This window comes from Phascolarctos cinereus, unplaced genomic scaffold (genome assembly GCF_003287225.1).
Source record: "Phascolarctos cinereus isolate Bilbo 61053 unplaced genomic scaffold, phaCin_HiC Scaffold_1;HRSCAF=81, whole genome shotgun sequence".
NCBI classification, from domain to species: Eukaryota; Metazoa; Chordata; class Mammalia; order Diprotodontia; family Phascolarctidae; genus Phascolarctos; species Phascolarctos cinereus.
The window spans coordinates 22,155,594-22,181,387 of record NW_027555514.1 but is presented as its reverse complement, the minus strand read 5'-3'; the positions used below and the strand labels follow the sequence as shown (position 1 = coordinate 22,181,387).

At 44.7% G+C, this 25,794-nt stretch overlaps 2 protein-coding genes across 6 annotated transcripts in view; both read right to left on the bottom strand.

Annotated features, from left to right (window-relative positions):
• The window catches only part of TCAIM (T cell activation inhibitor, mitochondrial), a 36,829-nt gene extending 19,301 nt beyond the window's left edge, over window positions 1–17,528 (bottom strand). The window contains exons 1-5 of one of the 4 annotated variants that reach the window (XM_020993343.2): window positions 17,367–17,528; window positions 10,939–11,011; window positions 8,869–9,004; window positions 7,398–7,551; window positions 4,997–5,249 (exon numbers count right to left, since the gene is read on the bottom strand). In XM_020993343.2, coding sequence (XP_020849002.1) covers window positions 4,997–5,249; window positions 7,398–7,551; window positions 8,869–9,004; window positions 10,939–10,967 — 572 coding nt within the window. In that variant the 5' untranslated portion in view covers window positions 10,968–11,011; window positions 17,367–17,528. The other 3 variants (XM_020993341.2, XM_020993340.2, XM_020993342.2) reach the window with 3 other exon arrangements.
• A 6,076-nt stretch (window positions 17,529–23,604) lies between these two features.
• TOPAZ1 (testis and ovary specific TOPAZ 1) overlaps window positions 23,605–25,794 on the bottom strand; it is a 76,188-nt gene continuing 73,998 nt past the window's right edge. For both annotated transcript variants that reach the window (XM_078151201.1, XM_078151202.1), the window contains one exon: window positions 23,605–23,899. In XM_078151201.1, coding sequence (XP_078007327.1) covers window positions 23,686–23,899 — 214 coding nt within the window. In that variant the 3' untranslated portion in view covers window positions 23,605–23,685. The remainder of the gene's footprint in view (window positions 23,900–25,794) is intronic.

Genomic DNA, 25,794 nt, shown 5'->3' with positions numbered 1-25,794 from the left:
CAGGCAACTCTCCTAAGGAAACTCCCTTTAACAGTGGAAGTCCTGAGATTTCTCCAGCACGCAGACTGAGGTGACTTGCCCAGGGTCATGTATCCAGGAGGTGTAAGGGAAGGGGTGCCTTCTTTAACCTGTCCAAATGACATGTGTTGAACCTATAACAACCACTACCAAGTATGAGCTTGTTTAAAACATAAAGGGGAACCTTAGTAGAAATAAGGAGTTTAGGGGAGACAAGCAGATACATGCAAAACCTTTTTATGTCAGACTTACAGGGTGTCCTAAAAGTCTTAGTGCAGCCTGGGCCCTTAAGATCACCCTAGGACCGGGCGGAGCCAAGATGGCGGAGTGAAAGCAGTGACTCGCTTGAGCTCTCCCCCAAACCCCTCCAAATACTCATAAAAAATGGCTCTAAACAAATTCTGAAGCAGCAGAACCCACAAAAAGACAGAGTGAAACAAATTTCCAGACCAAGACAACCTGGATGATTGATCAGAAAGGTGTATCGTGCCGAGCTGGGAGCGCAGCGCGGTGTGGGTGCACAGGCTGCAGTGTGGGCGCGCAGGCTGCAGCAAACCTGGAGCAGGCCTCAGAGGACTGAATCTTGGGCAGCTGTGGAGGCTTCCAGACTCCTCAATCCACCAATGCCAAAGACAAATTAGAAGGTCAGTGGGAAAAGTCTGCTTCTGTCGGTGCCTGAGAAAGGAAGGTGGGGTTCAGCTCCATTCCTCAAGAGCATGGCCCTGTGGGGGGGCAGCCGCTTCCCGAGCTTCCGGCCCACAGACTGAGGGGGAATCCAGTGGCTGATCAGAGAGGGATTGCAGGGATCTCTTTGCCAGTGCTGAGGCAGGAATCTCTTGCTTTGCCCGTGTTTGGATCTGGGCAGAGGGTGCTGGGGTGAGGAGGAGTGCTGGCTTGGTGGAGCTTGTAGTGGTTGTGGAGAGGACAGTTACAGGACAGAAAGGAGCACTTGTAGTCGCAGGCCAGGAAAGGAGTAAACACCTTGCCCCTTATCATACCACCTCGGAAGAACTGAAAATTTACAGGTCCCTACAAGTTATCTCTGAAAACAGCTGTACAAACCCCGAAGCTTGGGATGGTACATTCTCCACATTGGAAGCAGATGTGTACCTTAACAATGAGTTTAAAACTCAACTAGTTGGCTGGGATCATGAGCAAGCAGCGCAAAAAGAGTCAGACTATATTATCTTACTTTGGTGAAAAAGAACACCAAAACATACAACCAGAAGAAGACAACAAAGTCAAAGCCCCTACATCCAAAGCCTCCAAGAAAAATATGAATTGGTCCCAGGCCATGGAAGAGCTCAAAAACGATTTTGAGAAGCAAGTTAGAAAAGTAGAGGAAAAACTGAGAGTGATGCTAAAGGAGACCCAAAAAAATACTGAAGAAAATAACACCTTAAAAAATAGCCTAACCCAAATGGCAAAAGAGGTCCAAAAAGCCAATGAGGAGAAAAATGCCCTAAAAAGCAAAATTGGCCAGATGGAAAAGGAAGTCCAAAAGCTTACTGAAGAAAATACTTCCTTAAAAATTAGAATAGAGCAATTGGAAGATAGTGACTTTATGAGAAATCACGAAACAGTAGAACAAATCCAAAAGAATGAAAAATTAGAAAACAATGTGAAATATCTCATTGGAAAAACAACTGACCTGGAAAATAGATCCAGGAGAGAGAATTTAAAAATTATTGGACTATCTGAAAGCCATGATCAAAAAAAAGCCTAGACATCATCTTTCAAGAAATTATCAAGGAAAACTGCCCTGATATAGTAGAACCAGAGGGCAAAATAGAAATTGAAAGAATCCACAGATCTCCTCCTGAAAGAGATCCCCAAAGGAAAACTCCTAGGAATATTGTAGCCAAATTCCAGAGTTCCCAGGTCAAGGAGAAAATATTACAAGCTGCCAGAAGGAAACAGTTCAAGTACTGTGGAAACACAATCAGGATAACACAAGATTTAGCAGCTTCTACATTAAAGGACCGCAGGGCATGGAACATAATATTCTGGAGAGCAAAGGAGATAGGATTACAACCAAGAATCACCTACCCAGCAAAACTGAGTATAATCCTTCAGGGGAAAAAATGGTCATTCAGTGAAATAGAGGACTTTCAAGCATTCCTGATGAAAAGACCAGAGCTGAATAGAAAATTTGACTTTCAAATACAGGACTCAGTGGAACATGAAGAGGTAAACAGGAAAGAGAAATCATAAGAGACTTATTAAGATTGAACTGTTTACATTCCTGCATGGAAAGATGATATTTATAACTCATGAGACCTTTGTCAGTTAGGGTAGTTGGAGGAAAAAAATTATATGTATGTATATGTAGATAGATAGATAGAGGGCACAGGGTGAGCTGAAGATTAAGGGGTCATATCTGGAGAATAAAATTAAGGGATGAGAGAGGATTATACTTGGAGAAGAAGAAAGGAGAGGTAGAATGGGGTAAATTATCTCACAAAAAAAACCCAGAAAAGTCTCTTACAATGGAGGGGAAACAGGGGAAGGTGAGAGATGAATGAGTGAATCTTATTCTGATAGGATTTGGCTTAAGGAAGGAATAATTCACATTCAATTGGGTATGGAAATCTGTCTTACCCGACAGGGAAATAGGGGGGAAAGGGGACAAGAGAGCAGGGGGATGATAGAGAGGAGGGCAGATTGGGAAAGGGGTTAATCAGAAGTAAATACTTCTGAGGAGACACAGGGTCAAAAGAAAGAATAGAATAAATGGGCGGCAGGATAGGATTAAGGGAAATAGAGTTAGTTTTTCACAACATGTCTACTATGGACGTGTTTTGCATAACTGCACATGTACAACTTATATTGAGTTGCTTGCCTTTTCAATGAGGGTGGGTGGGGAGGGAGGAAGAGAGAAAATTTGAAACCTAAAGTTTTAAAAACATATGTTTAAAAAAAATGTTTTCACATGCTACTGGGAAATAAATATAGGAAATGGGGTACAGAAGGCTATCCTGCCCTACAGGAAAATAGAAGGGGAAGGGGATAAGAGAAGGGGAGAGATATAGAAGAGAGGACAGAGTAAGGGAAGAGATATTCAGAATGCATGACATCTTGGGGTGGGGGGAGGGGGGAGATGGGGTGAAAATTTGGAACTCAAAAACTTGTGGAAGGGAAGGTTGAAAACTAAAAATAAATAATATAAATAATAAATAAATAATACTAAATAATAAATAAATAAATAAATAAAATAATATAAATAAATTTATATTAAGGACCTTCGGGACGCCTTGCATTTCTTGTTCCAAGAACATTTTTCAGCAAATAGGAAATTTACAAAGATACCGTCAAAAAGATTTTTAATATTCTGTGCTGGTCACGTCAGGTGCTGCCACTCTCTGCACACCTCAATCTTGGGGAGATCACCAGCCCTAGAAACACTGTCATTATACCCCAAATCTGCCACAGCAACTCAGACTTCCTCCTGCCATTTGTGCACAAATTCTACTACAAGGTAAGGAATTTCAGGAGAAAAACAAACTTCAGAAGGGCAAATTACAGTTACTCAGCTTAGTCAATATGTTGGAGTAAACAATTCTGATGTTTCCTCCTCAGCCTGCTGATTCTTAGCCTTCGTGCTTGGGGTCACCTGCTGGTCTCCAGTTCAAACCTCTAACCCTGGGTGGTCAAAATGGCAGATCCCTGAAGTTATTCAACAACTTTCTTCTTGGCCATCTCACCTTGGGTCAATTTCCATCAGAAATCTTGTTCTAGTTTTTAGACTGACTCCCTTTTCATTCTGACATATGGGCCTTTGGGCTCACCATCAAAGTGTTCCTACTCTCATGGATACCTATGGGAGGGCTTGCGCCTCGCTGGCCCCTCCTCGGCTCATGCCCTGGTCCCCCAGCCGCGCCCTCCTTCGCTCTTCTCTGTAGCTCTGCTGACTGCTAGTTAACTCAGTGTCCATCACTAACTTCACCTACCATGACCCACATCTTCCTCAACTCGCTGGAAACAATGCTGCCCACAGCAGACAGCTGGTGTACCCATAGTTCACATGAGGAGGGGCCAGGGATTTTCACGGCCGCCATGCCTGTGGATTTACACGATTATGAATCTAAACCAAGAGGCAGAATGGTAAGAAGCACAGGAAATACACAACATGGAATTAAGGACAACTGGATTCCAACTCAGCCTCTGAGACTTCTTAGCCAAGTGAATGTTGGCCAAGTCACTTAACCTCTGCCTGCCTCAATTATAAGACGGAGATAATTACAACACCTAGCGTCCTAGGGCAGGTAGATGGTAGCCTAGCCTCAGACCAAACACTTTTGACACTTACTAGCTGTGTGACCCTGGGCAAGTCACTTAACCCCAATTGCCTAAAAACAAAACAAAACAAAAATATCACCTAGCTTCCAGGGCTATTGTGAGAATCAAATAAGAATATCTTTAAAGTGCTTACTAGGTGCCTGGCATATAGTAGGTGCTTAATAAATGCTGAAGTCTCCTTCCTCCCCTCCCCTTAACAGTCTCGTCCCCTTCTTGGGTATGCTTTGTATTACTCTTGGTCAGCTGGGACCCGGAAAGAGCCGATCAGCAAACAGAATCTGAAAAGCAGCTAATCTATTGGTGGGTTTGTACTGCCTACAGTATGTTTGATGCTATCAGACCTCCTGCTTTTAAAGATCACTTTAATATGACTTACTCAAGATACCAAGTAACAAAAAAAGGTTGTTACAAGAACCTTTTCAAAAGACCCATGTGAAGTCAATTCTCAAAAGTAATTAAGGCTCAGAAATGTTCCTCAAATGATTCTTGCAATTTGAAGACTAAAGTTATGAAAGACAGACACCGACGAGGCTCTGAATTATGCATTTTCTCAAAGATTGTTTGCTGGATGAAGGAATCAGTTTGAGACTATTTTTAGCAGTTTTCTGTAAAAAAAAGCTATTTTAATTTGAGCTATGTGCTACAGTGTCAGCTTAATGGAGTAAAAGCATTTACATACATGAGAGAAGTTTCCATTCTTTGGGCTTTTTCCAGTTCTTCCTCAGGGTCCTTGAATCCAGTAAAGGAGTAGTAAGTCTTGTTCCATTTAATAGGTCTGTCAAATGTCCTTCTTCCCCCGTTGGGTGGTTGGGAAGCCACATTAGCACTGGAGCTTGGGATGTGCTCAGTGGATAAACTGCAGGAGTTGAGAATATCTAAGACGGTGCTCAGGAGATCTCTGCTATGCAAAGTCAAAGTGACGGCCCGAAACCCTAAAAAATGGGAACCCCTTAACAATTACTATTCGGTTCAGTTTAATATCATCTTTGCTTAAAAAAAAAAAAGGAATCTTTTTCCATTCAAAAAAATCAAAATTCATGCGTGTTTCATTCAGTTCATAAAATCTAAGTGTGTAATGAAAAATTCTCCTTAAATACTTTAAAATTAAATTATTTTTCATGGCAAAACATTTGTGAAAAAACGAAAACATCTCACACACCCCAAATTATACCTGCTCGTGTACTCCCCTTAGCCTCTCATTTCAGTTTCATTGCTGGTGTACAAAACTGAGTGCTGGTAAAACCTTTATAGCTAAAGGGCAGCATGCTAGCTTGTGGCACCTTAGAAATTAAGGGTTACCAATCCCAACTCAATGGATCAAGTTTGGGGTCAATACCAATAGCCCCAGTCATGAAAAAAACTGTCCTAAGAGTTAGAATACACAAATGACTTCCTCATGGGCCAGCGCCGTGTGGTACCATCAGTCCTGGCAGTGCTAAAGGACAGGGCCAGGCTCTCTCTCTTGGAAATTGTCTCGGGGCACACCGAGCCATGGAGACCTAAGCTTTCATTGGGTGGCGGGAAAGTGCTCCCCTTGACCTCATACTTGCTTTCCCACAGGGCCAGGGCCTGCTGGTTCCATGATCACCGTGATTGCTGAGTATGACTGCTTGATCAATCACTGTCTTCTTGGCACAGTCATTGATCTAAGCCTTGTGACCAAAGTTACTAAATGATCAATCAGAAACTTATTTTCTAGAACACGTCTATGGAAGAAACACGTGCACCACTGCAGTAAAACACGCCACCAAAGAACGGCAGGCCCTGGTTTGGGAGTCAAGGCAGGGCACATAGCACTCTATTCTCCCCTCTACTTTAGAGCTACCTCTGGCAGTTAGGGCTGCTTTGTTCCACAACACCTGAAGGTTCCATTTGGTATTACCACTATTCAGAGACGTTCTTCTCCCCATTACTTAAATCCAATTTTTGTCTTCTCTGGGTCTTAGTGACTCCTCCTAACTTAAAGATTCCTTGAAATATTCAGAAGAAGATGAGTTGGGTCTTGCCCAGCCAAAGGCATGAGGTTCCCTTTCTCTGACTGTGATGGTTTTTATCTTGAAGAGTTTGAGGAGGGGAAATTAAGGGAAGTTAGGACAGACCATGGCCTGAGGGGACCCCTGGATATGGGCCCTGGAATGGAGAATGTAGAGGAACCAGAGAAATCAGCCTGCAGCTACTCAGGACACTTCTACGTCACCCCTTTCCCATGCCCCCACCCCAGCCACCACATACACAGTGAATTCTGCCTGAAAGAGAAGTGGGCTTAGGAATATTATTACTAACAAAATTATGAAAAGTCCAATTAATCTGTCACCCTCCATTAATTTACACAGCACTTTTTTTAAAACATGAAATTTCTTTCTTTTCTTTTCTTTTTTTTTTTTGGTGTGGCAATTGGGATTAAGTGACTTGCTTAGAGTCACCCAGCTCGTAAGTGTTATGTGTCTGAGGCTGGATTTGAACTCAGGTCCTCCTGACTCCAGGGCTAGTGCTCTATCCCCTGCGTCACCTAGCTGCCCCTTACATAGCTCTTTTCTTAAAAGAAACCTGGTGCGCAAAAATACGTGTTCTTTTAAAAACGTTGACCTCTCCTGTGGGGAAACCCTGACCTACCTGGGCCGGGCCAGGGCTGGAGCAGTGGAAGCAATGACAGCCTGGCCACATCAGTTTTCTTTCCTACTCTGGCTATAAGAGAAGTAAAGTACGAATCAGGTTCCTCTGTCCCTATCCCTGACCCATCTTTAAACATCAACATAGCTGATATCTTGCATACAAGACACAAAAGGAAAGCTGTCCTGTATTACAGAAAATATAAAATATTCTTTCATTTACCTCAAAACCCTTCAAGTATGTGGAGAACGTGGTCTAACAGACAGATATGGGCTTGCTCAAAGCCATCTCTAAAGTGAGCAGAGAATCCCGCTCTCGGGATTCCAAAGCTAGTGGCCGTTGAGGTCAATGACCCACCCTGCTTTCCTAGGACAGAGGCTCCTTTCAAAGACTCTTCCCTCCACATTTATGACTACTCTGTACAATGTGGGTGAAACTCGTCAGAAGCATCATACAAACAGACAAGGCACCTAGCGCGTTCAGTGACTCATGGCCATCCGAGGACGTCTGTTCAGTCTCTCTCACATAAAAAGTAAGCTGAGTTGGTTTCAAAGACTTGAAGCCCGGTTTCTGGAGGTTTTCCAAGTAGGCACTTAACTTCTTAAGAGAATTTTCATTGACTTCCTGGGGGAGAAAAGAAGTAGTCACATATATGACAGGAAACACTATGAGAACTGTATTCATGCTATGTGTCAACACTATCTGAGGGCTTAAATAATATTTAAAAATTTACAATCTATGTACTCGGGTCCTAAAATCTGAAAATGATTCTAGGAGTTTACTAAAACTAGTGACTTCTGCTCCTTTTACGTGTCTCCCCGAGTTTCAGTGTAATGTTCTGAGTTGGGGGTTGGCAGCATGGCCACGGCAGCAAATAGACCCAGAAATACACCACGTGTACCCGGTCCTCTGCCATCACAGGTGCCCGAGACCTGCTGGAGCACGTGGCCTTTTCTTCACAGATCTCAGCCAGTCAGTGAGCCAAGCCAAACAGGGTATGTTAAGGATCAAGTCATCCCCAGGCTGGCTCTTCTAACAGTACGCAGCTCAGTTACATGCACAGCAAGGGCAAAGTGAAGATTCTTAGTTTTAAAGGGACTTGCAGCACATTTGAGACGCTTTATTCTCTTAAAGACAAGCAAGGAAGTCAGTCTCGGTCTGACTGGTTGTGCTCCTCTCCTGGCCTTGGGAGAATAAAGAACGTTTTAAAGCACTTCTAGACCTTCTCTCCTCTGGTCCTCATCCCACCTTAGGTCATTTCCGCATATAAGGAAATGAAGGCTTAGAGGAGGTAGGAGGCATGCCCAGGGTCTAGACTGGGACTTGAACTCAGACCTCTCTGCACTGTGCCATACTAAGGGGAAAACATCTTGAGACATTGGGGTTTTTTTCCCTTGGGGGGTGGGTGAGGCAATTGGGATTAAGTGACTTGCCCCGAGTCATACAGCTAGTAAGTGTTATGTGTCTGAGGCAGGATTTGAACTCAGGTCCTCCTGACTCCAGGGCCGGTGCGCTATCTACTGCACCACCTAGCTGCCCCATCATCTTGAGATATTGAAAAAACACACATTGACAATATATAAAAATGATGGCCCCCACTGGCATAATCAAGAAGGGACTCTACAGAATGTCCCAAAAGTCTTAGTGCTGTTCTAGGCTGACGAAGGCATCTAGCTGCACCAAGACTTTTGGGACACCTGCACTCAGGGAACGTCAATCTGAGGGATTTTTAAAATTCTCCATTTTTCTTGTAAAAAAAAATCTACAAAATGTAATTACAAGTAAAACTTGGGAATTAGCTTATGGCATTTCAAAGTTTCACTACCATACCCTTTCAATTAGGTACAAAAGAATGATCCCACGCCAACAGACAAACCCAAACCTACCACCCTTCCACCCAACAAATGCCACGGGTGCGAAAGGACAAGGACAAACGCTCACCCTCTCTCTGGGATGCTGCCCAAAGAAATCTGGGTGCACTGCAAAATAGAAAGGTCTCAGAGCATTTACGGCCTCAGCTCCGGAGAGTGTTCTTGAGTGAAGAAGCCAGGGGGGCAAGATTTTCTCTAGACATAACCTTACAGGTACACAAAAAGAGGCCTGTTATCCATCGAGGCATCAAGAAGAGTAAAAGTAAAGGTCTACAACATGATTCAAATACACAGGATTAAAACACAAGCACTATTTCCAGGTAATATAGCCTCTAAGAGCAGTCCAAGTAATGAACGTTCTCCTTCTGAAATCTAGGACAAACTGGACAAGATCCTCCAGACTGAGCTGACGTTCACCTGGAGGCCCAGAGCCTTAATAAGAAGGTTGGCACAGGGAAGGGCAGAGCCACAAAACAGACTGGAAAATACGGTTTGGGTTCAGACAAATTCCGGGAGATACTCACAAGCCTCAAGCCCGGCTACCATCTCTTTCTTCAAAAAGAAGGTCGAAAGGCATCGGCCGTGGCAAGTACTGAACAACATGCCTGAAAAAGACTTTACTGTAACAGGCACAAAGAAGGGGCTGCTTCTGAGTCATCCATCCGTACGGCCATGTCACCATCACACGGACAGTCAAAATTAGCGTCCAATGAGAAGAAAGCCTAAAGATGAGGAGCTGCCTATGGTTACAGCTACACTCCACTCTGAGTCACTGGAGTAAGCAGATGACAGAGAAAAATGGAAACAAACAAAGGTACACACCCTGACTTTGAGTATCACCATTCCTTAGATGATCAAAATCGATATAAAGTAGTTGCTACAAGATGTCCAAGAGTCCAGAAATGGCTTCATCACCAATGGATGACCTTGCTGCCATGTAGGAACAGGAGGGATTTTTCCCTGATGGCAGGCCTGCTTCATTTTCATTTCTGCACCCCCTGGGACAATGGTTGGCAAAGCAGTGCTTAGCACATATAGGTGCTCAATCAACCCTTGCTGAGCGATTCATTCTATTAAAAAAAAAATCTCACTTTTCAAATGGAGAGCTATGGGCAATACCGGCTTCCATTTCAAACTCATCTGTTAAAATATGACGGCAGCAAGGCCTGTTTTTCTGAATGGGGAGTCCTTTACACAGACCACTTCACAAGGGCCCCAGTCACACTCACGCCACGCTGGCACATCGTTGGCTCACTCCTGGGACTTCCCTGTCTCCTGACCAGCACCAGCCTTTCTACTGCAGAGAAAGCTCCCACCTGAGCCCCTCTCATCTGACTGGCGAGCCTGGAGTCCAGATTCCATTTCACAAAGGACCCCAGTCGTGCTCCCATTGCTCCCAGGACTTCTCCTTGACAATGGCCTTGCCCTGCCAGGGGAACCCGTCTCCCTGCCTCCCCTTCTGCTTTCTGGCTCCCCTTTGTTGTCTCCCCTACTAGATGTTGAGTTCTTGAAGGAAGGAACTGCCTAGCTGGCTTGTATTTGTAACCTCTGTTATTATTGTTCAGTCCTGACTCTTCACGACCCCATTTGGGGTTTTCTTGGCAAACATACCGGGGTGGTTTGTCATTTCCTTCTCTAGCTCATTTTACAGATGAGGAAACTGGGGCAAACTAGGTTAAGGGACTTGCCCAGGGTCATACAGAGACAGTAAGAGTCTGAGGCTGGATTTGAACTTAGGTCTTCCTACACGAAAGCCCAGCGCTCTATCCACTGCACCGTGTATCCCTACTACTTAACAAAGTGCCTGGCACATGGTATTTGATAAACACTTAATCTGTCATCTATCTAGATGATTAATAGCAATGTTTGCTTAACAAAGTGCTTTTTTTCCCTGCATGTTTTTCATAACCAAGTATTTTACATAACAGTCTGTTTTCTCCTAACTCCTATAAAAGGCCTTCCAAAGACTTGGCCAGGCTTAGACGCCATTTTTCTTTTTGCCTTTCATCCTTGCTTTCCCATTAGACTTTTCCCCCAATAATAATAATAAAAAACCTTCAGAAATTTGAAAAACAACTGTAAGTTAGCTAAAATAATGACCATGTTTTAATATTAAGACAAGTCTGACAACCAATCTTACCTCCTTATGGGTCTCATATAGAAAAACATTTCTATATATTGCTGCAAGTCAACGTCCAGGAATCCATTAATCGCTAAAACAATCAAAACAGAATAGAAAGAGGAGAATATTAAAAACTGATATTGCATGAATGTTTCCAATCCTTTACAAAGAAAGCAGAACATTTTCTTGAAATAATATTGCCTCAGAATGTAATACTATAGCATCAAGCATGACAATATTAAAGTGTCCTAAATAAAAAACTCCAAAGCCACCTCAGAAATTTGATTCATGAATAGGATAAAAGCACACTGAAACCTTCCACAAAGGCGATTTAATAAAAAAGATATTGTGATTTTGACAATTCATCTAATGCATTACAGGGGCCTGTTTGTTTATTTAGACTAGAATTCATAATCATCTTACCATTCAAAATTAATGTTACACTTAGAACTTGCTTTATGTGACTTTCATGTTCATGCTCATGAAATCCCATTTAAGTGTCTTCCCAACCGGTGACTCTGGGACAGACAGTGAGGCTGACAACTTTGTGCAAATGCCTCACTTAAATCCAATTCATCACCCATGATGTCACTGGTCCTCTTTGAAAATGAAGGATGAACAACATTTAAGGGTGCCAGGAAAACTGATAGTTTTATTATAGGCATCTTTAGGTGAATTCTTTTTTAAAAAACCAAGTCAAGAGGCATTTTTTAAGTTCCTACTACATGCTAAGCACCGTGCTAAGCCCTGGCGATACAAAAAAAAGGCAAAAGCCAGCCCCCAACATGCTACGGACAAACAAGGTACATACAGGACACACTGGAGATAACCTCCAAAGGAAGGCACTAAGATTTAGGATGACTGGAAAAGGTGTCTTGGAGAAGGAAGGACTTTAGCTGAGCCTTTAAGAAAGCCAGAGCAGCCAGGAGGCAGAGAATGCCAAGCATGGAGAACAGCGTGAAAACGCCTAGGGTTGGGAGATGGAGTAGCCAAGTGGCCGATGTCACTGGACTAGCGAGTGTGCGGAAGGGAGTAAGATGGAAACGGACTGGAAAGGTAGGAAGGGGCCAGGCTGTGAAAGGCTTTAAAAACCAAACACACTGGTCCTAGAGATGACAGGGAGCCACTGGAGTTTATGGAATAGGGGGTGACAAGGTCAGACCTGGGAAGATCGATTTAACATCCGAATGGACGATGGACTGCAATGGGGAAAGCCTTGAGGCAGGGAGACAGAGCAGCATATAGTAGGTGCTTAATAAATATTTACCAATTCTGACTCTGATTCAGTTTTGGATAGGTCGAGTTTAAATGTCTACAGGACATCCAGTTCCAAATATACAGCAGGCAGCTGGAAATACGAGAATGGAGGATGCTTGAGAGGCTGGGGCAGAAGCAGCAGATTTGAGTCATTTGCATAAAGATGGTCATTAAAATCAGGCAAAAATGAAATTACCAAGTCAAATAGGATAGAAGGAGAAGAGAAGAGGGCCCAGGACAGAACTGTGTGGGACACCTACGGTTAATGGGCATGATCTTTGTGAAGATTCCCCAAAGGAGACTGCGGAGTGGTCAGACAGATGGAAGGAGAACCAGGCAAGAGCCATGTCACAAAACCTTTGAGAGGAGCATCAAGGGGCAGCGCCTGGGTGACAGAGTTCAAGGCTGCAGAGTCAAGAAGGGTGAGGACGGAGAAAACATTCTTAGAGCCCATTGGTAATTCCACAGATGGAAGTTTGGGTTGAAGGATAAAACTAGAAGCCAGAGAGTGAGAGGAAGGAAGCGGATGCCAATTACAGATGGCCTTGTCAAGGAGCTGAGCTACAAAGAGAGAGCTATTGTCAGGAGTTGCAGTGAGAATTGTTCTACAATGGACGTAATCATCTCCTCATGCACTTTCTGTTAAATCTGTTTTGTGTTATGTTTACAGTGTGGTAGAACAGAGAGAAAGGCGGGGCAGCCTTGGGTTGAAGTCTTATTTCTGACAGCATTGGCAGTGTGATCTTGCAGTGGTCACTTACCATTTTAGTGCCCCAAACAACTTGCTAGGCTTGTAACTGCAGAGCCGGGGGCAGTCTGCAATGAAGACCTCCCGGGTCTAGACTAAAAACAACTGTGAAGGAGAGGCGTACCACAGTGCAGGCAGGATTGCACACTTTAAGGCACCAGTACAGATCGGTTCTTATCCTATTAATCAATCAATCTATCAAAAAGCCTTAAGCAGCAAGGTTGGGCCCTGAGGATACAGAAGAGTAATGCATCTCTACTACTTGATCAGGGGAGGCAGCAGGTAATAGCCACAGAATAAAGAGAACATGCTTGGGCTCCATCTTGAAAGGAGAGTTTAGAAGGGCAAGAGGAAGTCCTTTCTAGACACAGGGGCCAGTCAAGAGAGACAGAGGTGGAATGTCATTTGTGAGAAGCGGAGAAGTCAGGTTGGCTGCATCCCCCAGTGTGTGCAGGAAGGGGAGTCGTGTCTGGCGGGACTGCAGGGGGGGTGTCAGGTTGTCAAGACAAGTCAAGATGCATTTATTATACTCTTACTATGTGCCAGGCACTGAGCTCAGTGCTGGGCATACCCTCAAGGAGCTTACATTTGACTGGATAAGATAACACTGAAAAGGAAAGGGAGAAGGTAGTCTGGGGAATAAAGGATAGTGGGATGGGCCTTTCCACGAAATGGAGGTTCCCATGCAAATTCACCAATGGGAGAAGAAAGCTACAGGGGCGCATAGGGAAGACAGCCAAAGTATGGCAATGTTGGGAGAATCTTTAAGAGCCAGACGTGGGAGTTTATCCTAGAGACAAGATTATTAAGAAAAATGAAAACCAACTGTACTTTTACTTCTACTGGCACTGACTTTTTTTCTTTTTCTTTTTGGTGAGACAATTGGGGTTAAGTGACTGGCCCAGGATCACACAGCTAGTAAGTGTCAAGTGTCTGGTCTGTGACTGGATTTGAACTCAGATCCTCCTGACTCCAAGGCTTGGGGTCTATCCACTGCACCATCTAGCTGCCCTTACTGACGCTAGATTTTATTTCAGGTAACCAGTGGTGCCAAGGTGTTCCTCAATTAATTTCTTTTGCACAGCAAATTTGGCTTGTTATCATTTTTACATTTCTTGAAAAGCCTAATGCCAACGCTTTATTAAGATTCTGGAACAACAATAAACCTCTGATCTCATAACTTCCAAATACTTCCACAGACTAGGTAGAGTCATATTATTCATTCAATAGACAGTCATGTTAGAAGACACAAGAACAATAAGACATAGTCCTTGGCCTCAGGGCGCTTCCACTCTAGCACAAAGTGGAGACCCAACCTTTCACCAAACTCTCAACTCTGATCTCCCCAGCACCCTTCTATGTGAGACAATCATTCATTTGAAAAGAAAAGAGGGCAAAGGTTAACGCGTGAACAATCTGGCCACAAGTGGGACTGATTTGCAGTTGGATGAACCAAACCATGAAAATGTTTTCACATACCACAAGGGAAGTACAGCTGGCAGGCCAAGACTAATGGAACCACATTCACCTCCCTCGTCCTAGACCGGCTTCCTCTTTTAATGCGGCTTGGCATTCTGTGAACTTTCAGGGAAGTTCTAACGCTCTGTCACAGATTGCCATGAAACAAAGGCCCATTTTCCGGCAGCAACATCTTCCCTCTGGTGCTGCAGGGTTATGAATCGTGCAATACAACACTTTGAAGGTTTACTGTTATGGGTCATCCAAAGGGCACCAGAGAAGTGCGTGGGCATGAGCAGACAGAAACACATTAAATACATGACTTTCAAGGATTGCGCAAGAACAAAGGCCTAATGGAGGTCAGGAGAGAGCATCCTGACCCTAAATGCCCGCCTGGAAGAGCTTAGCTGGTCATGTGGCCTGAGGGAGGAATGGACCATGTGGCCTCTGCTGACATCCAGCAGAGGGGGGAGGGGTAGCTACCTATTTATAGGAAGGCCTGGACAAAGGTCACCACAGGCAGCTCTGAGCCGTGTCCCTGGGGAGAATACTCAAACTGATGAGATCATGACTCCATCCAAGTAATACACTCTTGGCCCACAGTGACCTTACAGTCCACTAAGACCATCCAGATTTTTTTCAGACAGACTGCTTCCTAGTCTTACCTCTCCCAACTTAGAACTGTGATATTAACTTTCAGAATCTCTCCTTGTGAACAGATTCCTTCCTTCCTGACTTCACACATGCCCAAATCTCCTCCATCCTTAAAAAAAAAAAAACTTTGCTACACATACATCTCCTTGAGTTATTTATTTCATATCCATCCTCCCCTTGTCAGCCAAACTCCTTGAAAAAGTGGTCTCCATTTTTCTCCTTTTCTTCACTCAGTTTTTCCTAATCTGGCTTCAGACCAGCACTCCAGTTACAAGGAGCTCTATATCCCCAGTCCCGATCCTCCTGCACCTCTGTGGCCTCTGACACTGTTCACATTCTCCTGGGTACTCGCCTCATCTTCCACACTTCCAGAACGCTCCCCCAGCTTCTGTCCTGGGCTCTCCTCTCTTTTCCCTCTTGGTGATCATCATCTCTGTGTAGGTGACTTCTGAGTTTTTTTTTTTAGCCCTGCATCATAACTGCCTAGTGGACCTTTCAAACGGTATGTCCCAGAGAGACCTTCAACTTGGCAGTCTCAAACAGAACTCCTGATCTTATTCTGAACACCCACTCTGGTCCATCCCCTCCCACTTTCCTGCACCATCTTTCTAACACCTCAGATTTGTAATTCAGGCCTCCTTCTGGGCACAATCTTGCTGTTTCCGTGCTGAGGCGTCTCTCACCTCTTTGTCCACCTTCATTCAGGCTCTCATTGCCGGCCTCTCACTGAATTACTGCGACAGCCTCCAGTTTCTCTCCCCCTATCCATTCTACACCAGCTGCAATGTATTGCTGACTCTGACCACCTGCCACCTGCCGCACTCCACTGGCTCCCTCCTGGACCTGCCCTGCCCTCTCCTCCGGCCTCGAGGGGCCTTTCACTTGCTTAGCCCCTCTCCCTACCAAACCACTTTGTGTGACTCCTGGCTATATTCCGTGGTTCGCTTGGTGGTGTGGGCAGTTTACTGTGTGCTCGGTGTCTCCCTCACTGAGGGTGGGATCGGTTCATTCTTTGTACTTGCATCCCCAGAGCCCGGTCCAGCGCTGGCCCAGGGCAGGCGGCTCCTGACAAACGTTTAGTGACCACTGAGGCTACAAATGCAAAGGTGACACGGAGCTGGCCTTCCACTCTCGTGGGCGAGCGGGCCGAGAGGCTCCGAAGCACGATGTGTGCAAGCCTGCTCGTGGATAAGGGAGTTGTGCGTGGAAGTTCGCGGGAAGCGTAGGCATTTCCCGTTTGTTTCGGGGCTTGTGCACGAAACACCGAGATGCAAACCACGGAGGACCCCTCCCCCACTCTCGTCTCCACGGCCTCCCGCCCCCAAGCGCCAGGGGTGACCCTGAGCTTCCACGCCGCCCTGAGACCTCGGGGCCTCAGTTTCCTGGGCTGTCCAGGGGCAGAGGCCGGCCGGCGAGGTTCACAGGGACTGTCCCGGCTGCGGGGGGACGAGAGGGTCATGATCAAGGTCAGGGTGATGACCCCTTACCCCCGGCGGCGGGGGCTCACCTAGGCCGGACGCCCGGACCCGCAGCCGCGCGGCTCACACGATTACACCTTCCCTCCCCCGAGACGGCACGGCGGGGACCCCAATTCACACGCGTAACGATGCCCACGCGGGACCACGGTCCCCGCCAGTCCATTTGGCCTTCGCCCCCAGCTCAGCTTCGGGGTCCCGGGAGGAGGGCACTGGGTGGGGGAGGAGCCTCCGGGCCGCGCTCCCATTGGCTGATCCGCGCCCCGCCTCACTCCCTGGCCCCGCCCCGTTCCGCAGTGTTTTGTGGAGAGGATGAAAAGGTGCCAAGGCATTGGGTGGGGGGTAAGGAGACGGGGAAATGGCCCCAACGTACGCGCCTATTGGCTGAGATGTGCTAGACCTCGCCCCGCCCCATCCAGGGTCTATGAGGACGAGGCGGCGGGGAGGATAAGACATCCCCTACACTTCATTGGCTGAGTTGCACCAGGCCCCGCCCAGTCATTGGTTGAACTGCACCAGGCCCCGCCCCAGACCGCTCCAGGTCGAGAGGGACAAAGCGGTCGGCGTGGGAATCCACTCCTCCGCGTGCTCATTGGTCGGGCTGCGTCAGGCCCAGGAGGACGCTTTTGCGGGAGCTGTGCAACCCATTGGCTGAGCCGTGCCAGGCCTTGCTCCACGGCGCTCACAGCCTGAGACCCGTTAAAGCTGCTCCCAGTAGCCCTTCCTCCTCAGCCAGTCTTTTCCCACCCACCGGTTCTGGCGGATGCTCGGTGTGCTTCTCCTTCATCCCTTTCCCTGTAGGGGACCCTGGTGCTGCCCGCAGCCCTCGGCCTGCCCTTGCCCGGTCCCCTTACCAGCCTGTCCCGGGAGAGCTTCGCCCACTCCCGTCGTCTGGTTTAAGGGAGAGTGAGCCCGCGGGGAGGGGAGACGGGGACGCGCCTCACGGTCCCGCGCGCGGGGGCGGGGGAACGCGAGCGGCAGGTGGCTGAGCGCGGGGGCGGGGAGTAGCGCCTGCGCCTGCGCGCTCGGGGCGGCCTGTCTTCGCTTCTCCGATTGGTTGGCTGGTCTTAGGTGTGCGGGCTGTCCGAGAGCCGGCCTTTCGGCGCCTGCGCAGTGGCGCCCCCCGGCCCCGCCCTCCAGAGCACTTGCTGGGCGAGATTTGGAACTTGATTTGTTTATGTTCGCCTGCCGTGACTCGAGCAGGCTGCCCGGGCGTATCCTAGCAGCGCTCCCCTCTGGGCGTGGTCCTGCCCTTATATAGTCCGAAGGCGTGGCTTGGTGTGTGGTGTGCACAGCCGGTCTAAACTTCACTTGTGCCGAACGTGGCGTTTCCGCGCAACGCTGCTTGTCGCGGAGCCCTTCTCGCGGGGGCTTGGGGCTAGGTCTTCCAGCGCTGTGCCCCTGCTCTTCCCTCGCGTCACTGACGCCCCATCCATCCCCAAACACTCTTCTAGGGCTGTGAAATGCCCTCTTGAGAGTTTAGTACGACACTGGACACATAAATTAATTGAGGCTATCTTTTAAAAATACTCACCCGACCTGCCCATGAGCATTACTGCTTCTCCAGTTATTTACTTATCTTTATTTCTGAAAGGTGTTTCATACTTAGGTTCACATAGTCCCTCTCGACCCTCCAAGATATTTTATAGCTTTCTAATTACTTTGAATGGAACTTCTAGCTCTTCCTGCTGGGTTTTGTTGGTTATATGTAGAAATGTGAATGACTTATATGGTTGCATTTCGGAAGTTGTTATTTCAATTTTCAGTTTATTTTCTAGGGTTCTCTAAGTATTAACCATCATATCAAATGCAAAATTTGATAGTTTTGTTGTCTTTGCTCATAAAATTTTTTTAGTTTCATCTCCCCCCTTTAATGACCAGATTAAAAATATGATATATGGCTACAAAATTTCCACTCAACTATAATCCCCCATCTTAATCATATTCAATGTCATATGAAAACACATGTGACTTGCGCCTCCAACCAATGCAGTTTCTATTCACATACCAGGCAGGAGCTACAAATAGCAAAAGCACTGAAATCAGAGTTCCAACCCTCCAGTTTTGTGAACTTAAAAAAAAATTAACTGCATCTATTTCAATATGATTGGTTTCCTTTGTAATCCTATGCATTTTATTTTATGCATTTAAAAACATTACCCTGAGAAGGGGTCCATAGATTTCACCAGGTTGTCAGAGCTCCATGATACAAGAAGTTAAGAACCCCTGACTTAGTCAAAATATATTAGCAAAATACACTGAGGGAAAACAAGCAGCAAGATCATTATTAGGCTAGATAAGTACTGAAAACAAGCTCTCACAAACTCATTCCACTTACAATGGAGACATGAAACACCTCCTGATATTACAGAAACTCACATTGCACATTGATGAATGGAAGTTTTGTGTTGTGGCTAGAATATCTCTCCATGCAGCTCTGTCTTAATCTAAGCAGTCCTTTGCACCCCCCATACCCCCTTGCAACTGCTGTTTACCTCAGAAGCCATTTCTTCCCTACTGTTGGCTCACCCTCCTTAGCTGCCGGGTAAAACTGCTCTGCTGCTACTGAGAAAGCGTAATTCTGCTCTTAGAGTTGGACTGCCTGGGATACAAGTCTTTGGATAGGAGACTCAGTCCTACTTTTCACCTGCTGTAAGCTTTATCAAGCTGGTGTCTGATGGGCTCCTCTTTCCTAACAACAACTTCCCGCTACATCTACTCTCTTGCTGAAGCCTACTATAAATACACATCCACTCCTTTCCTCTCCTGACTTTCCCTTCCCACCGCAATCAGTTGGTTCCCATCTATTCAAATTGGATTGAAGCTTAGAAGTATCTCAAGAAGGGTAAAGGTGAAAGGCTGGAGTACAATATATTATGCTTCAGCTGAAGCAAAAAAAAGCAGGGGTAGCAATCCTCATCTAAGACAAAGCAAAAACAGAGATAAGGAAGGAAACTACATCCTGCTAAAAGGAACCACAGACAATGAAGTAACATCATTACTAAACATATGCACCAAGTGGTATAGCATTCAAATTCTTAGAGAAGTTCAGGGAGTTACAGGAAGAAATAGACAGCAAAACTATACTAGTGGGGGGCCTCAACCTTCCCCTCTCTGAACGAGATAAATCTAATCACAAAATGAACAAGAAATAAATTAAGGAGGTGAACAGAATTTCAGAAAAGTTAGATATTTCTCTGGAGAAAACTGAATGGGGATAGAAAAGAATATACTTTTTTCTTGGCAGGACGTGTCACTTACACAAAAACTGACCAACTACTGGGACATAAAAACCTCACGATCCAATGCAGAATGGCAGAAATATTGAATGCATCCTTTTCTGATCAAGATGCAATAAAAATTACATGTAATAAAGGGCCATGGAAAGATAGACTAAAAATTAATTGGAAACTAAATAATCTAATCCTAAAGAATGAATGGATCAAACAACAAATCACAGAAACATTAACTTCGTTCAAGAGAATGACAATGAGACAACATGCCAAAACTTATGGGACGCAGCAAAAGCAGTTCTTGAGGGAAGTTTTACATCTCTAAATGCTTACATGAATGAAACAGAAAAAGAGGAGATCAATGAATTGGGCATGCAACTAAAAAAACCCCAGAAAAAGAACAAATGAAAAATCCTCAATTAAATACCAAATTAGAAATACTGAAAATCAAAGGAGAGATTAATAAAACTGAAATTAAGAAAACTATTGAATAAATAAAACTAAGAGCAGGTTTTATAAAAAAAACCCAATAACATGAAACTTTTGGTTAATTTAATTAAAAAAAGAAAGAAGAAAACCAAATTACCAGTATCAAAAATGAACCCACCACCAATGAAGAGGAAATTAAAACAATAATTAGGAACTGTTTTGCCCAACTCTATGCCAATAAATTTTATAATCTTAGGGAAATGGATGAATATTTATAAAATATAAATTGCCCAGATTAACAGAAGAGGAACCAACCTTTTTGGACAGCAATTTGGAACTATGCCCAAAAGGCTATAAAAATGTGCATACCCTTTGACCCAGCAATAGCACTTCTAAGGCTATGTCCCAAAGAGATCACAAAACCGGGAAAAGGACGCCTGTGTACAAAAATATTTATAGCAGCTCCTTCTGTGGTGGCAAAGAATTGGAAATTGAGGGGCTGCCCAAATGGCTGAACAAGTTGTGGCATATGAATGTAACGGAATACTATTTATTGTGCTAGAAGAAATGGTGAACAGGCGGACTTCAGAAAAACCTGGAAAGACTTGTATGGGCTGATGCTGAGTGAAATGAGTAGAACCAGGAGAACATTGTACACATTAACAATCATATTGTGTGACGATTGATAGACTTAGCTTTTCTCAGCAATGCAAGGACCTAAGACATCTCCAAAAGTCTCATAATGGAAAATGCTATCCACATCCAGAGAAAGAACTATGGAGTTTGAATACAGACGGAAGCATACTATTTGCTCTTTTTTTCCCTTCTATTTTGTTTCCTCTTTCTTGTGGTTCTTCCTATTGCTTCTAATTCTTCCTTACAACATGACTAATGTGGAAATAAAAACAAAACAAAACAATACTGTCATCAAATTATGCTATAAACCACCTGGACAGAAGGAGGAAATAAGGAGTTTGGGAAACAGATCGTGAAGCTGGCAGTCATGGTCTAGTAGTTGTGGTCGGAGCAGGAGCTACCAGGGTTTCTAGCATTTAGCCTTGGCTGTTTCCTCTCTAAAAGACTCGACTGCTCCAGAGGATTAGGGCTTGAGCCATTGAAGAAGCTTCCTAACCTCAGGGCAGAGAGAGACTGAGGTCAAAATCCAAAGGAGGTAGGTCTTTAAGAGGAATCGTCCTTGGGGATGATGACTGAAAGATGCACAAGGTACTTTTCACCCCTCTGATTTAAAACAAGGTAGGGATAATGAGAAACAAGTGAAGAGGTGAGGGATAACAGAAGAACGACTTGAGACAGCTGACTAAATGCTGGAAGACTCATGCTAGAGAAAGATACTTTCCACAGGAGGAACGTGGGAGGACCGTTCAGTGCACTTCAAACCATCTCAGACCTGGGAAACTTCGGAGTGGAGTGACGCCTTACACAGTCGGCAGTCCGATTCAATATTCCAAGCTCCTGATACTATTTGGCTCATTAAGCACAAAGCTTCTAGTGCTATGGTGTAAACAATAGCCGGGACTACTCAGACTGTCTCTTAAAGATATCTGTCCTCTGATGGCACATGCAGAGCCTTAGTAGAGTTCGTAAGGCAGAAATGATCATAATCTGCTGGGTAACTAGAACATGAGTGTGTTTCAGTATATTGCCTAGCTGTGGAAGGATTCAATATAAAACATCAATGTGACATAATTTAATCTCAAATCTAGAAAAGATACTACATAGAAGGTGGATGACTGGCATAGGAAGCTGTCTGTATCCACATAATGCTAAAAGAAGAGAAGCAGAACTCCAGCACGTCAGGTGGACTGTGTAGAGGACCTGTGGGAGAACACAGACAAGAAAGGATGCAAAGACTGTGCATCGTGACCCGCACAGTGGGGGAGAGTACCCACATTCACCCTTAGATCCCTCACATTATGGTACTGTATTTTGAATTGCACAGTATGCTTCAGTACATTTATGTGCATGTTTTAGTTGTCTAGTGGCTATATTTCTTTTTGGTGTTTCTAAGTTATTTTTTGAAAGGATCATAGTTTTTCCATTCTTCCTCCTTTCTAGAAGTTTCTCCAACACTTGACTTGACATGACATCACACATGGCATACCTATCAAATATGTGGCTAACCTGAATCTGAGGAAGAAGGCAGTATATGGATTTCAAAACTGGATCCAAAAGATCTCAGCAAACTTAAATGAGCCAAATCTAATAATAAAGAATTTAGGAGCTTTAAACTCAAGGTCCTGAATTGAGGTTCCAAAAAATTAGCCAACAAACACAGGATAGGGAAGCAGTGGCTCAATAGCAATTCATGTGAAAAAGACCTGGTGATTTTATCTGGAAGCTGGGTAGAGTGTGATGCCACTTGTAAAGAGGCTAATGTAATCTCAAACTAATGAATCGAAGTAAAATGTCCAGAACAGGAATTAACAAGAGTACCGCAGTATTCTGCAACAGTAAGACACCATCCAGCACATTACATTCTGTTCTGGACCATCAAAACCCCAAAGTATCAAGGGAAACAGATGCCAAAGGAATCTGGAATCAAAGCACGAGAAGAGGCCGAAGGAACTTGAAACGTTTTGCTGGAAAAGTGCTGGGCAATAGGGACAACACTTCATGATCAAGGAAAGGAGAAAACAGGACTGTCGGTAGACTCTGAAAGGAGGGAGACTTTGGCTTAAAATAAGAAAACTTTCTTAGCAGTTTGAACCATCACTGAAGGCATCAAATCAGAATTTGGATGACCGCAGGGTTCACAGGGTCACAGAAGGAGCTTCTGAGATCTTCCAGTCAAGCTCAGAGGTATGCAGGGAGCTATCTGAACCCAAGCCTCAAGGACTCCAAATCTCATGCTCTGTCCACTGCACCAGACGGCCTTTATATTGTAACAACATTTCAACGGCAAGCATGAAGTTGGGTGAAATAATCTCTTCTGCTCCTTCTAGCTCTAAGATTCTTACAAAATTCTGTGGGCATCACTGGAGAATGAAGAAGGTGAAGGAGAGAGAGGCCCCACTTAGCCCAACCACATACCTTGAATGCCTTTTTTGAAAATTACAAAAAAGGGCAGTTATTAGCTTATTTACCTTTGTGAAAATGTTGTGCAGAAAATACTTAGTTTTTTGAGTATTCAGATTGCTTGGAATCCAGATAAATGGGAAATGACTTAGTTTTATTATAAGCCCAATGAAAAGCAGAAGGTGGGAACTGCTGTAAGAGACTGGTTCATAAGTGAACCAGTTTAGTTTCACAGGTCAGTAACAACGCTTATCTACTCTTTCATAAGATGGAGTCTTTCCATGCCCAGGAGGTCCTTACACCAGTGAAATCACAGGTCCAGACCAAAGGTATGGTAGTGGTCAAAACTGTGCAAGCTAAATGTACCATGCAGATAAATCAACAAGGCTGGGCGCAGTGAGAACTGTCTTTATTACCATTCATTTTGAACAATGATTACTGGAACTTAAAAAAAAAAGTCTTTATAACCTAATAATTACGGAAAAAGCCAAATCTTCCCAGCCCATTTCATATTCTCTTTCAACCATTTCAGGGCAGAACAATGTTCCAAACTATAAACCTGCTCCATAGTAATATTCACGGTCATGTGCTTAATGAAAAGCTTTGGGTCTGATATACGAGCAGCCCTGATTAGTCTTTCCACTGCTGTTCGGTAGTCATCTTTACTCCGTCCTTTGTCTTCTTCACACCTGTAAAAGGACCATTTCATCAAGCGCAAAGATCGAGAAGCAATATAAAGTTTGTTTCCTTCATATGATGCCACAACCAAAGCAGTGTGATCACCCAGCTTCCTCCCATGCAGGATGTAGCAGAGAAAGCACTGGACCGGGAGTCCAGAGGCCTCGGGCAAGTTACTCCATCTCATTGTAACCACTTCCTCATCTGTAAAATACAGGCTGAGGCCACAGAAAACTAGGCAATAGCAGAGCTGGGCTTGGTCAAACCCAGGTTCTGCAACAGCAAACCTTGAGTTCCATCTACTCTACTATGGGGAGGGTGCTGTCTTCCTACTTGACAGACTGGAGGTGATGCTCATTTGAGACAATGAATGTGAAAGTGCTTTGTAAACTATCCCACAGAATAGAAATGTTATTAGTCACTGTTAAAAATCTGGGACTGCTTCAGATTTGGCAAGTGTATCTTAATGCTTGCTGTACTGTGCCAATGATGAATATGATACTTTTCCTGGTGCTTACAGATGAATTCTACCTGCTCACGTTGCTTGGATCTATCTCTTCCGCTGTCTCCACTTGAACTGACGCACCACCCTAGCTCTGTCCTTTCTCTCTTTCAGTCATTCGTGTATTCATGAACATTTCACATCATAACATGAAATAAAGCCTCCAGTGGAGTCCCCAGGGATTTGTGCTCGGTCCAGTGCTGTTTAACATTTTCATGAATGTCTTGGACGACATTTCAAATTTGCAGATGACACAAAGATGGGGAAAAAAGATCAAGCTAACACACTAGATGAAAGTCAGGATTCAAAAGATCTTGACAGGCTAAAACACTGGACTGAATACAATGAAATTTAATAGGGAAAAAGGTAAATCTTACACTTGGGCCCAAAAAACCCCCAATCCTACAGCAGTTTGTCTTAAAAAGACCTGAAGGCTTTAGTGAACTTCAAGTTCCATGAGATAATGTGATGGGATGGAGGCCAAAACACTTGTGATCTTAGGCTGACACAGAACCTGGCATGTGTAAGTGCTTCATAAATTCTCAATGAGTGCTACCTGACTGGACTACATTTGGAGAGGCAGCATGTTCAGGACGAGGGAGGGGAGAATCCCATGGTATTTGGCTCTGGCCAGACCAGGAGGCCACTGATCCAGCTAGAAAGCAGGTCTTGGAGTTTTGTCCTATAAGGATCAATGGACAGAACCAGGGATTTGAAATGCTTAGAGGGGATATGACTGCATGTCAAGTCCTTGAAGGACTGCTCCATGGAAGAGACTCCTCTTGGCCCCAGAAGGTGAACATCAAACAATGAGCAGATGTCGTCAAAGAGACAGCTTTGATTGTCAGGAGATTTTCCCACCCCTCCAATAGTTATCACAAAGTAGAATTAATTACCCAAGGAAGCACCTGGCTCCCCTGAAGAGAGGTCTCCTGGCAGAGTCTGGATGAATCTTTGTTGGCTATTATGTCCAGGTGGATGTTGGAGAGGACAGCCTCACAAGTCCCTTCCCACTCTGAGATTACTGGTGACTAGTACCACAGCCTTCTAACTTGGCACCCTGCTTCTAGCCTCTTCTTTCTCCAACCTACTCTTTCACCATTTTTAGTTTTAAATGAACATTTAAGTTAAAAAGTCATAGCAATGTTGCCTAGACAAGTGAAATATTAAGTTTCCAGTCTGTTTGGACCTACTGAAAAAAGGGGATTGACACCAAACCTATCAAGTATAACTATACCACTAATTTGAATACTAGTCATACTTGGTAATAGGTTCCCACCCTCCCACAAAGTTATGACTATTAGCTGAGGATATTTTATTACTTTCTTCTCTTGACAACTGTTGGCCTCTTGGCTAGCCTTCCTTTGGCCCAGTAGGACAGCCTTGAGAGATTCGAGGCCTGCC